General features: G+C 32.0%; 1 protein-coding gene across 1 annotated transcript in view; it reads right to left on the bottom strand.

The window, feature by feature from the left end:
* The window catches only part of Cfap47 (cilia and flagella associated protein 47), a 403,733-nt gene that overhangs the window by 222,429 nt on the left and 162,941 nt on the right, over positions 1–18,363 (bottom strand). Inside the window, 3 exon segments of the mRNA XM_047535909.1 lie at positions 1,687–1,803; positions 2,060–2,157; positions 16,211–16,403. Coding sequence (XP_047391865.1) covers positions 1,687–1,803; positions 2,060–2,157; positions 16,211–16,403 — 408 coding nt within the window.

The following is an 18,363-nucleotide window of genomic DNA, read 5'->3' as shown; positions in this document are numbered from 1 at the left end:
AAGCTGACTAACACACCTTTGAAGATGTAGGTATAGTTTAGCTATATCTGTACCTCTGTAGGGTCTATCTTGTGTCATTCATGGGGAAGATTCAATAATTTGTTGAATTGATAGAAATTGTAAAAATTTTTTTCTTCAAAACCAAAGTCCTTACTTAGACTTTGTCTTCAAAACTGTACTATTATAAAAGAACTCTCTGACCAAAAAATTTTATTATACTTTCTCTTTACAACTCTACCAATAGGAAAAAAATTAATTTTCAGGCTTGGTGCAAAATAACTTTAACATGCAATTTACTTAAACACAAAGAAGAAAGTAAGCAATTGTGAAGCTCATTTCTCCAGTGAGTATAAAGAGCTACTTTATACCAGACCATATTTGAACCTGAGCATTAATCTTTCTGGAAGATAGAATGAAAAACTCATAGTTAGTTATAATGGTCCTTTCTCTTTGCTCTTCTTTTGTAGCTGGCCACCAGATCTAGACAACCTCAAGATTTCTCCTACATCCACTTATTATTATAAGTCACCATTTAAAATGTTATGAGTAGAAAAAGTAATTACTGTGATCTTAGACTAATCAAAATTACATTCTGATTGATCTGTGTTCCCTGTGGACAGCATTTTTTCTCTCAGTCCATCCTGATCATTGTTGTAAAAGTAAAAGACTTTATTTCCATAATGTACACAGTAAACTCCTAACTTTTTCTGCTGGTATCCAAGAATCCCAATATATACCTATGTTTATGTCTCTAACACCAAACTTCAACTAGGGAAACCTGTTCATACAATATCCTTAATGGATGTCATTTTCCCACACTATCAGTCTGCTTATGCTATTTCCTCTGAGCAAACAACTTCTTTCACCCCTACAAACCCAAATCCAATCTACCCTTTATGATCCCAAATTAGTCATCCCTCCTCCACAATGTCTTTGGTGAAACAGACTACATTACACTGATCTCTTCCTTCATCTGAATTCTAATTATATTTTTTGCAAATATTCCTATTGACATTTGATTAAATAAGCAAAACATCTTTTAACAGATATGCATCATGATAACTCAATAGATTTATATATTTTTCAAAGTTAGGAATCATCTATTATATTGTTTCATTATTCCTAAGTAACAAAGGGGTCATAAAATGGTAAGTACATAATATATTTTTGATAATTGCCACTGAAAACTTGGTGTGAAAGGTCAAATGGAATTATTACTTGCAATTCAACATATAATGAAAATATATATTGCCATTGTGCCCTCTACACAGATATTTATTTCAAACCAAAAGTAAAAACTTTCATTATCTGATACTAAATTACAAGATAATCCAACATCTATATTACAATAGTTACTCTCCTTTTAATTCATTTTTAGATCGGGGTAATCTTAATAATGCACCTAAGCTTTATTCTTATGGTTTCAAACACTAGAAGTTCTTTTTATTATGTATAGTTGAATGTCCCTAATCATTATATTATATGTAACATCAAATAATTAAATATTATAACTTTTAATATCCAGTACACTTTTGTAATCATGTTTCAATTTCCAAATTTCAAAAATAACATATGAATTGTTTCAATTCAGATTTAAAATTTGTGAACAAAGAAAGATTATAAAGAAGTAAACAAAAAAGGAAACTCATAAAATATATATAGAATGAGTGATATAAAGGTACCCACCTGTATGTTCAAGTCAAAGCCAATTTCATAAAGACCATTAATAATAATCAGACAATTGTGAAGATACTGTTCAGGACATTTTGGTCGTGTGTACATATTTACAAAATGAGACTTGATCTGGAAAAGGAAACAATCCTTATTAATGGAATAAAACTGGTGCAATTCAAGTGTTTTCTGTAGTTCAGCAAGGACTCATTTAAATATTAACATTTGTAAGTAACATTATTGCAATAAAATGCACAAATAAGCAAAAGGGCAATGATAGTCATTTAGATTCATTGTTTTGAATTAAAACTAAGACATTTAAAATAATAAATTTGCAGAATATTATGCTTCAGCCTTTAATCACCAATTTCTGTCAAATGACTCTTACCAAAAATGGGCAATAGGCTGCCAACTGTGTTGCCAAAACAAGGCCATCTAAAAGGTCTTTGTCAAAATTTATTATCCATCTCTCAGAGGGAACAGCATCTATTTCAAAGAAAAAGAGTAAACAATAGTAGTTTTACTTTGTTAAAAAATATCTTATGGAAAATTGAGCTATGATGAGAGAAAATTTTGCCTCTGTTTAGAGAACAAAAAGCATATTATTTTGCTAAGAAAAATAAACTTCAAAGCAAGTGTAGTGCTATGAAATATGTCTATCTGTAAGGCTTAGAAGAGAAGCTGTCTCCTTCATTTCAATGTGAACCTCTTTGAAAAATACACTATCATGTACTAATAAAGAGAAATCCAATATTTAAAATTATTCATTTTGTTGACTACCTTGAGTTTCCAATGTTTAATCAACAATCATGAACATGCATGGGTAAGGAGGTTCAAAAGACATGGTGTTACTTGAATCTCTAGAGTTATAGTGTCAGATTTTTCTATTTGTTGTATTCTTACACATGTAGAATATGTGGAAGAGGTTGGAGATTTATGGCTTAAACAAATCAGAACTGACCTATAAAAGACAATACAAGGGGCTGGGTATGTTCCACAGTGGTAGAGCACTTGTCTACCGTGCATGAGGCCCTAATTTCTATCCCCTGAACTGCAAAAAACAATCAAACAAACAGAATATAAGATGGAGGAATAATGAAAAGAATTCTCAAATACAGAAATGATCACTATGCCAAGACTAGAATAAAAAGTTAAAGTCTCTATATATTAAGACAGTATCTTAAAAACTTTTCTAAATTGGGCAGAGGGGTGGAAATAATTGCTAGATTGAGTGCAACATAAAAAAAAAGTTTCCAAAAGGCTTAGATTCTTCCTGGTTTGAGATAATTTCCAGTCAGAAATCAAAGGGAAAAAAATGGTGATCATCATAAATCTGTCCCCAATTCCTTGAATCCCATTTTCTGTGAGAAAAACCCAAAACAGGATATATTCGTGATGTATATTTTAATTTCACAAACTGGGATTGGTTTATATCTACAAGGGGAAGACTTCAGTTTTTCTCTTGAACTGTAGATATTCCTGGTACTTCACAGAAAGTTCTTGGAAATTTCTCATCTGAAATGCTTCAAAATATTTTTTCTGATGGAAACTTATGATTTTATGTGACAACAGTTATAGTGTCATCAAAGCAATTATTTTAAACACAGATTGCTGGTTGGCTCAATAACGATAACCTAAATGTGCTTCTCCTCTTTTCTAGCCTTGAAGCATAATTGACAAATAAAAGTTGTATGTCTTTAAGGCATATGTGTTGTTCTGAAATAGGCATATCTTCTGTAATCAGTCCCATATGATTTAAGCTAATTAATATGCCTGTCACTTCACAGTTACCATTGTACGTGTGTGTGTGTGTGTGTATGGGGGGGTGATATCATTTAAAAGCTACTCTTAGCAATTCTAAATATGTTTCTTTTAATTTGCCATCCATGGCTTTCAATAAAACAAAGATTTGTACTTTTGTTATCACTATTTATTTTTCTACAGAGGAGATGAAATAATATCCTTTCATCTGAAAAACTCAGTTTACTAGCCTTTTACATTGATTGTAATCAATCAGTCAGCAATGTATATAAATGATATCTACCAGATATCAAATGCACATCTTATACAGACACTAAAGAAAGGATAGAAATTCCTTTGAAAGAGTACAGTCTTTATTGTCTGGAACTTTTTTTCAGTCCCATCAATGCCCACCAATGTCCTCAGTGCAATACAACCTTGGCAAGGGTACATAGGAGTCTTGCTTGTCCCTATACCATGTCTGCACTATGAGGGACATGATCTACAGAATCAAGCCAGTTATCTCTGTGAACCACCAGTGGGTGAAGTTTGGGGAGTAAAACTTGCAAGAGAATGCAGAATACATTAAGTGTGAACCCTTGGGACTTAATACTCTCTCACTAGTTTATACTGATCTCAACCAATTAACCAACCAACTCAATTCTTCTAGTTGTATTTACCACAAGTAGACCATGGCTAACATCTCATTTGTTCTTGTAAGGATCTATTCCTCCATGGATTTTGGACCACGTTTTTGCCTTGCAAGCCTAGTTTTCTGGAGAATTTAAGAAAAATCCAGGCTTTGTTGTTTGTCTGAATTTTTCTGTTATTATAAGGGCGGATGCAAAGTTTTTCCTAGTTCTCTATTTTCCTGAGCGGAAACCAGAGGCACCTATTTTTGTTCAACCCATCACAACTTTGGAGTTGCTTTGATATTACTTATCACACACCAGTAGTCATAAGCTGTTGATGCTCAAACACAGCTTTCAGTAAGAATAGAATGGCAGTGGTATTTCAGGACAATGCTGGGAAGAAGTAAAACAAAACTTTAAAGATCTTCTTTAATCTCACATCCCATGCCTGTATCTTGTCTTTTATATCCAAGGCTGCTGCCAAGCCCTCACTACAGTTACCACAGCTTTATGTATGTCAAAGATCTTCTCTGCTTTCATGATAGTTCTTTTGATACAGCATATTCTTTCTTGTATACTCCCTCTAAGGTTTTGCTACCCAATGTGAGCTAGGTGAATCAGCAGTACCAACATCAAATGGAAACTTGCTGAAAATGCAGAATTTCAGGTCCAATCCAGCATTTACTAAATTATAAAAATAGCATAATAAAATCTCTCTAGGTGATTTGTATTCACATTACCATCTGAGAAGGGTCAGACTAGGTTGTTTTGTTTGTTTGTTTGTTTGTTGTTTGTTTTTCGAGAGGGAACCAGCAATCTACTCTAGTCACCATTTGTCAGAAACCAGAAAATTCAAGTGATGCTTGACACATATTTTAAAATTTTATCTTGGAAGTTACATTTTTTTGTCCATTTGTACTTGACTTTACTTCAAATATACAGATATATCAAAATAGTAATAAACTGCTCATGCTAAATAGTATTAAGAATTAGAGATATTGATGTTAAACATAAAATTGAATCATTGAACAAATGCACTCACTTATTTTTTAAAATCATAATTGCTAAGTAAATTCTATTTTAGCTCATTATAACTAGATTTTTATAATAATTTACATAACAAATTTTATCCAGTTTAATTGTTCGATTTATTGCTGTTTAGTATATTCACAGTTGTACAATCATTGCTACTGTTTAAATATTTTAATTAATATTTTATTGACAAAATAATTATATATATTTAACAGGTAAGAGTGAGAAGTTTCAATACATGAATACAATGTGTGATAATCAAATCAGGATAATGAGCATATCCATCATCTCAAACATTTATCATTTCTTTGTGTTGAGAACATTCAAAATCCTCTCTTCTAGCAATTTTGAAATATACAGTAAATTATTAACTATAGTCACCCTATTGTGCCACAGAAATTATTTTTATCAACACAAAGAAATTCCATACTCCTTAGCTGTTGCTTCCCACTTCTTGCTTTCTCTATATCCCAGAAAAAAGTCTGCTATTGCTATGAATTTGCTAGTCTGGGCATGTCATGAAAATGGAATCATAAAACATGTGCTATCTTGTATTCCAGTGTTTTTCACTCAGCATATTTTCATCTATGTTGTAGCATATATCGATACTTCACTACTTTTTATGGCTTGATAATATTAGACTTTATGAACGCATATTAATACATATATTAAGATGCATATATATTTAATGCATATATTCATGTGATGGAATGTTATCATTATATAAATTAATAAAGTAGAATATATGCACACACAAATAAAATTGTTTGTTTATCCCTTTATGAGTTTATGGGCATTTGTTTCTAATTTTCAGTTATTATGAATAATGATTTTATGGACATTCATACAAGGTTTCTGTGTGGCCATATGTTTTCTATTATCTTGAGTAAAAAAACTAATGAATAGAATTGCTGTATTGTATCACTAATCTAATTTTTTAAAGACTGTTTTTTAAGATAACATTTAAGGTCTAAGCAAAACTCACTAGAAAGTACAGTGATTTCCCACATATTCTGTGCCCTAACACATGCATATCCTCACTCTTATTGGTTAATCTATTTTTTTAACATTTTGATAAACAGCCAAACTATTTTCCAAAGTGGTTCTATCATTTTACAATCCATTTAGCAATGTATGGGGGGAGTTCCAATTTCTATAAATCTCTGCCAATACTTACTATATTATTCCTTCCTTCTTTCCGTCCTTTTCTGCAGTGCCAGGGACTGAATTCTTTCTTTTTTAAAATTTTAGTTATCCAAGTTGGTGTCAAGTGCCATCTCATTGCTGATTTGCTTAGCATTTCCCTAATGACTAATTATGTTGAGTGTCTTTTCATGTACTTATGAACTATTTACTTATCTTCACTTTAGAAATGTTTTTTGAAATCCTTTGCCCATTTTTCAATTGGGTTATTTTTATTTTGTGTTATCTTAATGTGAGCTTTGTATATATTCTCAATACAAGTGTTTTGCCATATATATGATTTTTTTTCTATGTCCACTGAAATATTCATTTGCCTCCTTTTTACGGTAATATTCTGTATTACATTAATTGGCATTTATGCGCAATCAACTTTGCACACCTGGGATAAATTTCATCTGGTAATTCTGTTTAACTCTTTGTATATGTTCCTGGATTCTGTTTGCTAGTAATTTTGAGGATTTTTGAATATGTACCATGAAAGATAACAGTACACTTTTTGTTTTAAAACACATAAAATGCAATATAATATATGCTTCAATGCAAAAATAAATCACCTTCTGGAGGCAGTTAAATTATGAAAATATGCAAACTCAATATTTATAAGTTAAGTTCTGTACAACAGATACAAGATCAGATCAGTCAAGTGAAAGTTAAATAATGCATATGATACTTCATAGAATTTCCACATAAATGACCATTAAACTGGAAAAAAAGTAAAAAAATCTTTAAAACCAAGATGATAATTAATATGGAGAAAGAATAAATAAAAAAAGGCATAAGAAAACAGTATTGAAAATAAAATAATTTAGAAGTCACAAATGTTATAACATATACAAAACTTTACAAATAATATTGTGCTAATATTTTTAATTTATCAGTCATTGATTTCATAAAATATGTTACCAAATCTCACTAAAGGGGAAACTGAAAATAAGAATAATTACATAGCAATGAAATAATTGGTTTGTTACTTCAAATAATCCCACAAAGGAAACAAAAGTCCCAATAATTTTACTAAAGAATTCTACAAAATTCAAGAAATAAGTAAATGTTACTTTTACAGAAACTCTTTCATTGGTTGAGATTTACATGATCTGCAAAAAAAAATGTGCAGAAAAAAATTAGAGATGAATTATCATATGGGGTCCCATATTTGTATTTTATTCCCAAGGTCATTCCAATGTGCAGGAAGGTACCAGCAAGGTGTAAAAGGAGACTATCAGGAAAAATTAAATTTCCAAGGTTAGTTAACATTTAAATTCAATTTTAATTTTGCAAATTAAGATTATATATATTTAATATCATTCCTTATAAAATTCCTAGAAAACTAAGGAGAGAATTTTTGGAACATTATGAAAATAATCCACAAAATAATCCTACAGTAAATATTATTGAATGCACTCTTAATATGAATATGAAAAAGATCAGATGTAATACAAGATCATCTATAGTAGTAAAAAGTTAGAAAATGTTACTTTGTCAGTTTCAACAAGTATCTGAGACTCATATGCCAAATTTACAAAGGGAATAATTTAGAACAGCTTTCAAAATTTTCAACATCTCACTCACTTTGAGAACATAAAAATGTTTAGAGTCAAGTAAAGCAATTCATTTACAGGAGAGGAGTGATCAGGCTGATATCGGATTTTCAAAGCTATTTTGCAGATGTAATACAATGGAGCACACTTCAGGATTCAGAGAACAATAAGGAATGATCATCAAATTTTATATTTAGTTAAGATGTCATTCACATATAAATAAAACTAAGATGTTTACAAAAAGAACTAAGAGACTAGAGACCCCTGAAGTGATAATTAGGAAAAGAAGATAATTTTGGAATTCAACCATCTAATAGTTGAATAAAAAATAAAAACGACTTCAGATAACATTACACTTGCAAGATGACAACAGAATATAAGTGCTACAGGTATTGACAATATGTATAATAAAGAACAAAAATGATTACACAAGGAAGGTAAGTGAGAGGAAATGAGAGTAATCTATCTCACCTGTCAAGGCAATGACTATCAATACTGTGTAAAATCAAAACATGGCAATATTAAAAAAAAATCTCAGGATTCATAATGTTATTCATTACTTTTCTTTTTAAATTAAAGACATATTTCAGGAAATAGTATTTCTTACAGTACAAACATTTATCTTATATAGAGTCTCTACACTGACTAATCTTATCTATTATTTCTAAATCTACCCACTTTAGGGTTTTTTTTTACCTTCACAGTGCTTCAGAATCAACTAGAAATCTTCTAAAAGCTTCACATGTACAGGGTACATTCTAAATATTTGGTTTTAATTGACTGTTGTGGGGTCCCATATTTGTTTCTTATTCCCCAGGTGATTCCAATGTACATTCAGACTTGAAAAATCAGTACTATGGATCTAAAAGAAAATGAAACACCTCTAGGGCTATCAGGAAAGAATTATAACAATTCCTCACATTTACATTAAAGAAGCCTATGATTTATATTTTGAGGGAGCAGTCTTATACAATGATACTTAATATGAACCTTGAAGTAAACTGCTTGGCTCAATTTCCAGTCACACCCTTTCCTGGGAAAATTAATAAACTATTCTGTTTTAGTTTTCCTGTTAAATAATATTAATATTTACCTGACAAAATTGCTTACTTTGCATATTAAACAAACAAAATACTGGAGTCAGGCAAAAAAAATCAGATGGCAAATCAACGTATATTTATTTATGTGTTTGTTCTATATTTAAAAATACAAAATATATGTGTGTGTACATATCTAACTATTCCCTTACCTATGCATATTTATCATTTTTTTTCAGTTCAATAAGCAACTAAATGTTCCAAAAACATAGATAATGGAATTTTATTTTATCAACGTATGAAGATGTTGAGTGATAATAATTATTACCTGCCACTCTAGAGACCAAACTCATTGCCAAGGCCCATGCAGCTTACTTCCTTCTTCCTATTAGAATTTAACTGACAGGATGAAAAGGATTTTGGCTTTTTGTTCATTACCCCTTGTCTAATCCTTACAGCAGTGCTGGGCATATAAATTGGTGTTCAGTGTTTATTTAAAAATGACATTTTAGTGGCTGCTCTCCTTGTTAGAATTATTTAAAATAGATTATCATACAAAGATAAGACAGATATTTAATTATATTTTTCTTCACATCATTTTATGGTCTTATTTTTTATATTTCATAGTTTTTCATGAAGTTAGAATTCATTTTTAGTGTGTAGTATAGAGTTAACTTTATCTTAATTCCAAAATGTCAGCCAATTAACCTAGCACTATTTACCAAATGAATGACTATTTGTTTGGGATTTTGAAATGTTACATTCATCATACTAAATTCTGTTGTGTACCTTCACTGTCCTGAGTTACCTCTTGTATTTTACAACTTAAAACATATTTTCATTTGTAATAACCTCTTTTTCTCTACATAAAATTTTCCAAATTTTTTTATTAAAACAATGTCAACTCTGGATACTTAGCAGATGAATAAAGTCAATTGCAGAAAACTTAGTAGTAGATTAGGGGGAGAGAGTTTTACATTTTCACATAGTAAAATATGAAAATATAAAAAGTTAAATAAAAATACTACAAACTGAAAACTTTGAATGATAGCATCATCAGTCATTAAAGAAATGCACTTTGTACCCACATAAAATACCACTTCATATCATCTAATGGCTCTAATAAAGATAACCATAAGTGTAGGTGAGGAGTATAGAAATTAGATCATGTAAATGTAAAATGGTTCAGTCACTTTGGAAAAGAATTTGGATATTTCTCAAATTTTCTCATTCACTTATCAAATGCCTCACTACTTCCAATTCTAATACAAAATACTCAGGTAAAATTAAAACATATGCTCACAAAATATTACATAAATGCTCCCATCAGCATTATTTACAATCACCCAAAAGTGGAAACAACCCAATTGTTCATGAACTGATTAGTGAATTAACAAAATGTGACATAAGGAATACCGTTTGACAATGAGAAAATGAAGTACTGATATATGCTACAACATGGAATAATACTAAAATTCAATAGTAAGTAAAACAAATCAGTTACAAAGATTCAATATTTATGAAATGTGTGGAATAGGCAAATTCATACAGACAAGAAGTAGATTAGAGTTTTCCTGGCGTTGGCAAATAAGTAATTGCTAATAGGTACATGTCATTTCTATTGGGAGATGATGAAAGTGATTTGAAATTAGATTGTGATGTTATTTTCACAATTCTAACAATATATTGAAAATCATTAGATCATATACTTTAAATGAGAGAATTTTGTGTTATTGGAATTACATACCAATAAACTAAATTAAAAACCACCTAGCATGTGACTCAGCAGTTTCACTTCTAGGTATTTACCTCACAGAAATGGAAATATATAGCTATAAAAGACATATATAAATGTTCATCATGGTTTTATTCATGACAGCAACAAAATACAAATAACATGATTGTCTATCAAACAGTTATGGAATAAAGGAAATTGTGGAATATACATAATAAATTTGGGAACATTCAGCAAAATCACCAAATTCAAGATCAACAAAAGAAAGAAAGGTTTTCTTTCTATGTTTAATGCTTATTTTCCTAAGAAACTTGAATTAAAGGAATCTACATTTTGGGGAGGCCTGAGGCATGTCTGGGTACAGAACATTTAGAGACCAAGGACATTCCCAACAAATTTGAAAGATACACTGCACAATATCTGTGTATGGGAAAAGAAGCTGCCATCTCTCCAGGAAGTGTGCAGAAGTCAAAGGAAGGAACCATTTTGTAGCCATGGCATGTGGGGGTGGGCGGCAGCTGAAGGAGCCAATTCCTGGCAAACCTGAATTGACTGGAAATACAGGCCCAGTAAACACACACTGTATGGCATAGAGTATGCTTAAGTGATCAGGAGAAAATCAAACATGGACAGAGGTTTACACAGGAGACAACTGGTCGGAGAAACCCACCTGGCTCTACATCTCCCCCCTCAATTTGATTGTTTTCAGGACCTACTGGGAGAGACATATCTGGCCAGGAACTAGGAAGGGCAGGGACAGAAGAGATTGGCAACTGAACCTGAGATCAGGAAACATGGGGTCCTCAGGTGACAGAGGGTACTAAGAATTGGGTTCCCCACCACACAAGTGGAACCCAAGGGAAATCCCTCCTGTAAAGTCTTCCAACCTGGAAAAAAAAAAAAGTAGGCCTAAATCTTCATTATGTTGGCTTAGGAACTGACTTCCTTAACAGGACTCCTAAAGCACAAGAAGAAAAATCAAGAATAAATGTGATGGAATCAAACTACAAACCTTCTTCACAGCAAAGGAAACAGTAACATGAAGAGAGAACCTACAGAATGGGAGAAAAATCTTTACCACACACACCTCAGATAGAGCACTAATTTCCAGGATAGATAAAGAACTCAAAAAACTTAACACCAAAAAAACAAATAACCCAATCAACAAATGGGCCAACGAACTGAACAGACACTTCACAGAAGAAGAAATACAATCGATCAACAAATATATGAAAAATTGTTCAACATCTCTAGCAATTAAAGAAATGCAAATCATTACTATACAGAGATTCCATCTCACTCCAGTCAGAATGACAGTTATCAAGAATATAAGCAACGAGAGATGTTGGTCGGGATGTGGGAAAAAGGGTACACTCATACATTGCTGGTGGGACTGAAAATTGGTGTAACCACTATGGAAATCAATATGAAGATTCCTCAGAAAACTTGGAATAGAACCACCATTTTATCCAGCTATCCCACACCTTGGTCTATACCCAAAGGACTTAACATCAGCATCCTACAGCGATGCAGCCACATCAATGTTTATAGCAGCTCAATTCATAATAGCTAAACTATGGTACCAACCTATCCATAGATGAATGGATAAAGAAGTTGTAGTATATATACATAATGAAATATTACTCATCTTTAAAGAAAAATGAAATTATGGCATTTTCTGGTAAATGGATGCAGCTGGAGAATATCATGCTAAGCAAAATAAGCCAATCCTTAAAAACTAAAGGCCAAATGTTTTCTCTGATATGCAGAGACTAATTCACAGTAACGGCAGAGGTGGGGGGTAACTAGGGAAGAATAGAGGTACTTTGGATTAGACAGAGGAGAGTTAAGGGAGAGGAGGGGGTATGGGGTTAGGAATGATAGTAGAATGAATTGGACAATATTACCCTGTATACATATATGATTACATGACTGGTATGATTCTACATCATGTATAACCAGAAGTATAAGCAGTTATATTCCATTTATGTATATTGTGTCAAAATGCATTCTACTGTCATGCATAACTAATTATAAAAAAAAAGTTTAAAAAAATTGCTAATAGGTCATCACAGTCTCCCAGACATATACTGAACATTATTTACTTTAACCAAGTACTATAAAATGAACATTTAAATTTTTACTCAGAAATCAGGGACAACTTTAAATTGTGCATAACATATAAATGTTATGAAAATACTTGTAACTGCAAAAGTGTTTTTCATTTATAATAACTATAACTGTCACAATGAAAAACTGCTGAAGTCAGTGTAAGTCAAATAGTATGGCAGTACTCCTTTGAATAGACAGTTCAAAATGCTCCAACTTTAGGATTTTGTGAGGAGTACAGTTAAATGAAGGTTTTTGGTCCTGTCAGAAATTTCACTTTACCACAATAGCTAAACTATGGAACCACCCTAGATGCCCTTCAACAGATGAAAGGATAAAGAAAATGAGATACACACACACACACACACACACACACACACACACACACACACAATGGAATATTATTCAGCTTTAAAGAAGAATGAAATTCTGGAATTTGATAATATATGGATGGAGTTAGAGAATATCATGCTAAGTGAAATAAGTCCAACCCAAAAAACCAAAGGCCAAATGTTTTCTCTGATATGCAGAAGCTAATTCACAATAAGGTGGGTAGGGGAAGAATAGAAGTACTTTATATTAGGTAGAGGGCAGTGAAAGGAGAGGAAAAGATATGGGGGAAGTAATGATAGCAGAGTGAAACAGACATTATTACCTCATGTACATGTATGAATGCATGACTGATGTGATCATGCAATATGTATAATCAGAAAAATGAGAGATTACATTCCATTTATATATGATCTTATCAAAATGTATAAATGCATTCTACTGTCAGGTACAACTAATTAGAATAAAATAAAATAAATTTTAAAAAAGAAATTCCACTTTAGACTACAGTATAGTATTTGCTGCTCTCAGTCACCAGCTGATTACAGGATGATAAAATTTCCATTAGCAATTCAATATAGCAATTGAAGCAAAGGACCCAATGGAATAAGATAGAGGATACTTTATCACAGGCATAACCTACTGAAGAAAACATTGTCACTAAGGTTTGAAAAAAACTGGTTTATTGGTGAAAAAGTTAACTATAGTACAGTGTTAATGATAAAATAGCTTAACTTCACACAATACAATGAGCTACTAGAAACAAAAGGTTGGGTATATATGAACAAATTTATCTCCTGGAAATTACTATCCCCTATTTACATGAAACAGGTACTCATATACTACATGAAAGATGCTTTTTGGTTTTACCAACATTTAGAAAAAAATCACCATATGCCATGGAGTTTCAAACATGGGATGGATCTCTTAAGAGTATACAAGTAAGAATAAACTATAAACTAATAAGCTAATGAATACTCAACTATCAGGAATAAGATAGAAATTGTATAAGACCTGCATGTTTCTTCTCATTCATTTACTTTTTCAACCAATATTGTTAGTTGCTATAATCTGAATATGTCTTTCAGAATATATGTGCTGGAAACAATCTGAAATGCTACAGTGTAGGGAGGTGGGGTCTTTTGGGAGGTGTTTAGGTCATGACAACTCCACCTTCTTGAATGGATTAATGTTGCTATAATGGGCTTAGTGGATGGGGATTGTCCCTTTTGCCCTTCTGCTTTCTGCCATATAAGGACACAACATTCCTCTTTTGAAAGTACGGTATCAAATTGCCATCTTGGAAGCACAGAACAGCTTAACAAGATACAGAATATGATGGTGTCTTGATCTCAACGTAGTACTGCCCATAACTTTGAGAAATAAATTAATGTTTTTTGTAAATTACCCACTCTCAGGTATTCTGTTATAGAAGTACAAAACCAAGATAGTAGTTGTTTGCTATTTTCCAGTAACAACTGTAGGCTCTGGGAATATAGCACTGAACAAAATAGATATCACCTGTAAAGGAGCCTATATTCTACTGAAAGAGACAATAAATAGATACATATATGTTATGTTGTAAAAGTGCTATTGAGAAAAACAGAACAGGAAAGAGAAGGACTAAAGTATATGCCATTTTAGATAGTGTGTTGGGAAAACCTCTCAGATAAGTTGATATTTCAGCAGGGACATGAATGAAATGAGAAAGGAAACCATGAAGAATCTGGGAAAATAATGCTCTGGGTAGAAGGAACAGGAAGAACAAAAGCTTGTAAAGGCATAAGACTCACGTGTTAACAAACAAGAAAGGAACAAATGCCTACAATATGTTATCTAAAAAAATGCATCAAGTTCTTTAAAACTAACTTTCATGGACTATTCTGTTGGTAAAAATATATTTTATAACAAATTAGGCTATTATTTTCAATATATGTACATATTTTGTAACATTCTGATTAAAAGTGTTATTCCACAGTAACCAAACTAATTTTTGATTGTGTTTGCACAGGCCACCTAATACTATACATTTATACCTTATTCTTTCTTATTCTTTGTGTGTGTGTGTGTGTGTGTGTGTGTGTGTGTGTGGTGATGGGAATTGAACCCAGGACTTTGCACATGGCAGACAAGCACTGTATCACTGAAGTATACTCCTTACCACTGTTTGCACATCATTCTTCATATTTTTAAACAGGAAAATCCATTTTGTAAAACGTGGACCTTGATAGTTTCAGTATTTCAATTAGAAAAGAAAACATTCTATGTTTATTGTTCCTAAATACCAATATATTGATATATCTCTTTCAATCTTCATGTCACTATATTTATAAAAATAATACCTTCAACTTAAGAGCAACTATAATTTTAAATCTCATTTGAAACCAACCTCTTAATCTTTGCCTTAATTATAAAGTTTGGATTAAAGTCTGAAGGTTGAATATAGAAAAAAGTACTAGAATTTAAAATGATGCCTACTCTAAACACAACAGGTTTGCATGTATTTGGAAGAGAAGATTTGAATTCAAGCTAAAGAAACAATGACCATGAACAGTGTGAATACTACAATCAATGCTTATGACTAAGAAGAAATGCACAGATATATTAGCAATTTGGACTTTTCAAAAAGAGTTTAAGGCTCCTGAGATAGAAACTGATAGAGCATCATCCTACAAGGGTAGAATTAGAGAGTTCTCACCAGAATACTGAGGCTGGCCCATCTATGAACACTTACATATCTCAACGTATGGATCTAATGTGACCCACCCTCCAAAAAATTAATGAAGCATTACTGCTCTTAGGTGATGTCCAGTATAATCCTCATCTGACATGCAAGATGATTCCTCATCAAATTTTGCATGATCTCAACTAATTATGTACAAGATTTCAACACTGTCACCTAAATTTAATACTTTATATAGCTGAAAATGCTAGCAACAATATTTGAGCTATCTTTCATTTTCAGAACATTTCTATATACATTTTATCATTTATTCTTAAAAAGAAGCATCTTTTATTATTTCATCTTGAAGATGTTGAAAAGACATCCATTTTGCAGAACAAAGAATAAATGCTGGAGTTAGCTCTAGAATCCCTGGATTCTAAGTGTGGCTTCATGGCTCCTTTTACATTGTCACACAACAATTGGCAATATTTTATTTAAAGAAAAAAATAACTTCTCACCTTTCTTACAGTTTCCCCAAATAATATGTCGAGTATTCTCATAATTTGTATTTAGCCAACTCAGCAGAATCCTCTCAGAATTAGAATATATGTTACTAGATATGAAAGGAGGATTTATTTTTGACATGTTTCGCACACTTGTGGGGGGTGCAGTACTGCAGGAATATGGTGCAACTCGGGATAGAACCAGAACCTGAAATTGGAAAGAAAGAGACAACTTTTATTAGAATCAAATGGAATAATAACAAAATAATATTTGATGAGTAATAAAAGTATGGTAGATAAATGAATGTACCAGTATTTTCCAACCAAATTTATCCATCGAGGAGTAAAAGATGTATGTCACTAATGATCATTTTAAATCCCCAACTTTTTTGTTTTATAGCATTTAGTCAATAAGGCACCACACTATGTGATTTAAAAGAAAAAGCTTTTTACTAATTAAAAAATAACTACCTTTGATGACAGATCTGTTAGAATGACAATTCATTTAAAGCACAAGAATTTGAAATGCTTTTCTTATTTCTTTACTAGTGCATGAAACTTAAAAAAATGAAAATTTGAACCAGGTGTGGAGAAACACTTGAAATCCCAACATCTCAGGAGACTGAAGGAGGAGGATTACGAGTTTGATCCAGCCTTGGCAACTTAGTGAGACCCTAATTCAAAATAAAAATAAAAAGAGGTGGAGATATAGCTCAGGGCCAAGTGTCCCTGGGTTTGATCTCCAGCATCAAAAAAAAAATTGAAAATCAAAGTAGTAAGTTATTCAGTCAAAACTGATTATCACATTGATATTTATTGAAGAGGTTGCTTTTAAGATGATAAAGTGCATAAAATTTTATAATTTGACATATTTTCATCCTATGCCACAAAGACTGGCATATTTATATCATACCACCATTCATGACATGCACACATTATCATGAAGCAATTTATTTGTATATAAATAAATAATATTAAGTAAAGGGTTCTGTGTCTGATTAGTAGAGTACTACAGCAAAGATACACTCAAAGTTACATTTTCTTATTGGTTCTTTTCAGTTACATATGACAGTAAAGTCTATTTTGACATATTTATACAAGCATGGAATATATCTTAATCTAATTAAGACTCCAGTCTTATAAATGTATACGGTGATGAGATTCACTGTGGTGTATTCATACATGTACATAGGAAAGTTATGTCAGATTCATTCCACTGTCTTTCCTTTTCCTATCCCCCTCTATGCCCTTCATTCCCCTTTGTCTAATCTACTGAACTTCTATTCTTTCCCTCCCCCACTAACTGTGGGTGAGCTTCCACATATCAGAGAAAACATTAGACCTCTGGTTTTTGGGATTGGCTTATTTCACTTAGCATGATAGTCCCAAGATCCATCCATTTACTGGCAAGTGTCATGAAGTCATTTCTTCTTTATGACTAATACTCCATTGTGTATATGTACCACAATTTCTTTATTCATCTATCTGTTGAAGGGCACCTAGGTTAGTTCGATAGCTTAGCTATTGTAAATTGTGCTGCTATAAATATTGATGTGGCTGCATCAATGTAGTAGGCCAATTTTAAATCTTTGGATATATACTGAGGAGTGGGATAACTGGGTCAAATGGTGGTTCCATTCCTAGTTTTTAGAGGAATCTCCATATTGCTTTCCAGAATGGTTGCACCATTTGCAGTCCCACCAGCAATGTATGATTGGACCCTTTCCCCACATCCTCACCAACATTTATTGTTCCTGTATTCTTGATAATTGCCATTCTGGCTAGAGTGAAATGAAATCTCAGTTCAGTTTTAATCTGCATTTCTCTAATTGCTAGAGATGTTGAACATTTTTTCATATATTGAACATTTTTTCATATATTTGTTGAATGTTCATATTTCTTCTTTTGAGAAGTGTCTGTTTAGTTTCTTTGTCCATTTATTGATTGAGTAATTTGGTTTTTTGGGGTCGGAATTAGACCAGAAACCCTGCACTTACTAGAAGGAAATGTAGGCCCAACACTCCAACATGCTGCCTTAGGAAATGACTTCCTTAACAAAAGTCCTAAAGTGCATGAAGTAAAATTAAAAATCAATAAATGGGATGACATCAGACTAAAAAAACTTCTTCATGGCAAAGTAAACAATAAAGAACCTGAAGAGAAAGCCT

This window comes from Sciurus carolinensis, chromosome X, assembly GCF_902686445.1.
Source record: "Sciurus carolinensis chromosome X, mSciCar1.2, whole genome shotgun sequence".
Classification (NCBI taxonomy): domain Eukaryota; kingdom Metazoa; phylum Chordata; class Mammalia; order Rodentia; family Sciuridae; genus Sciurus; species Sciurus carolinensis.
The sequence above is the reverse complement of the archived record's forward strand: the minus strand, read 5'-3'. Positions and strand labels throughout refer to the sequence as shown.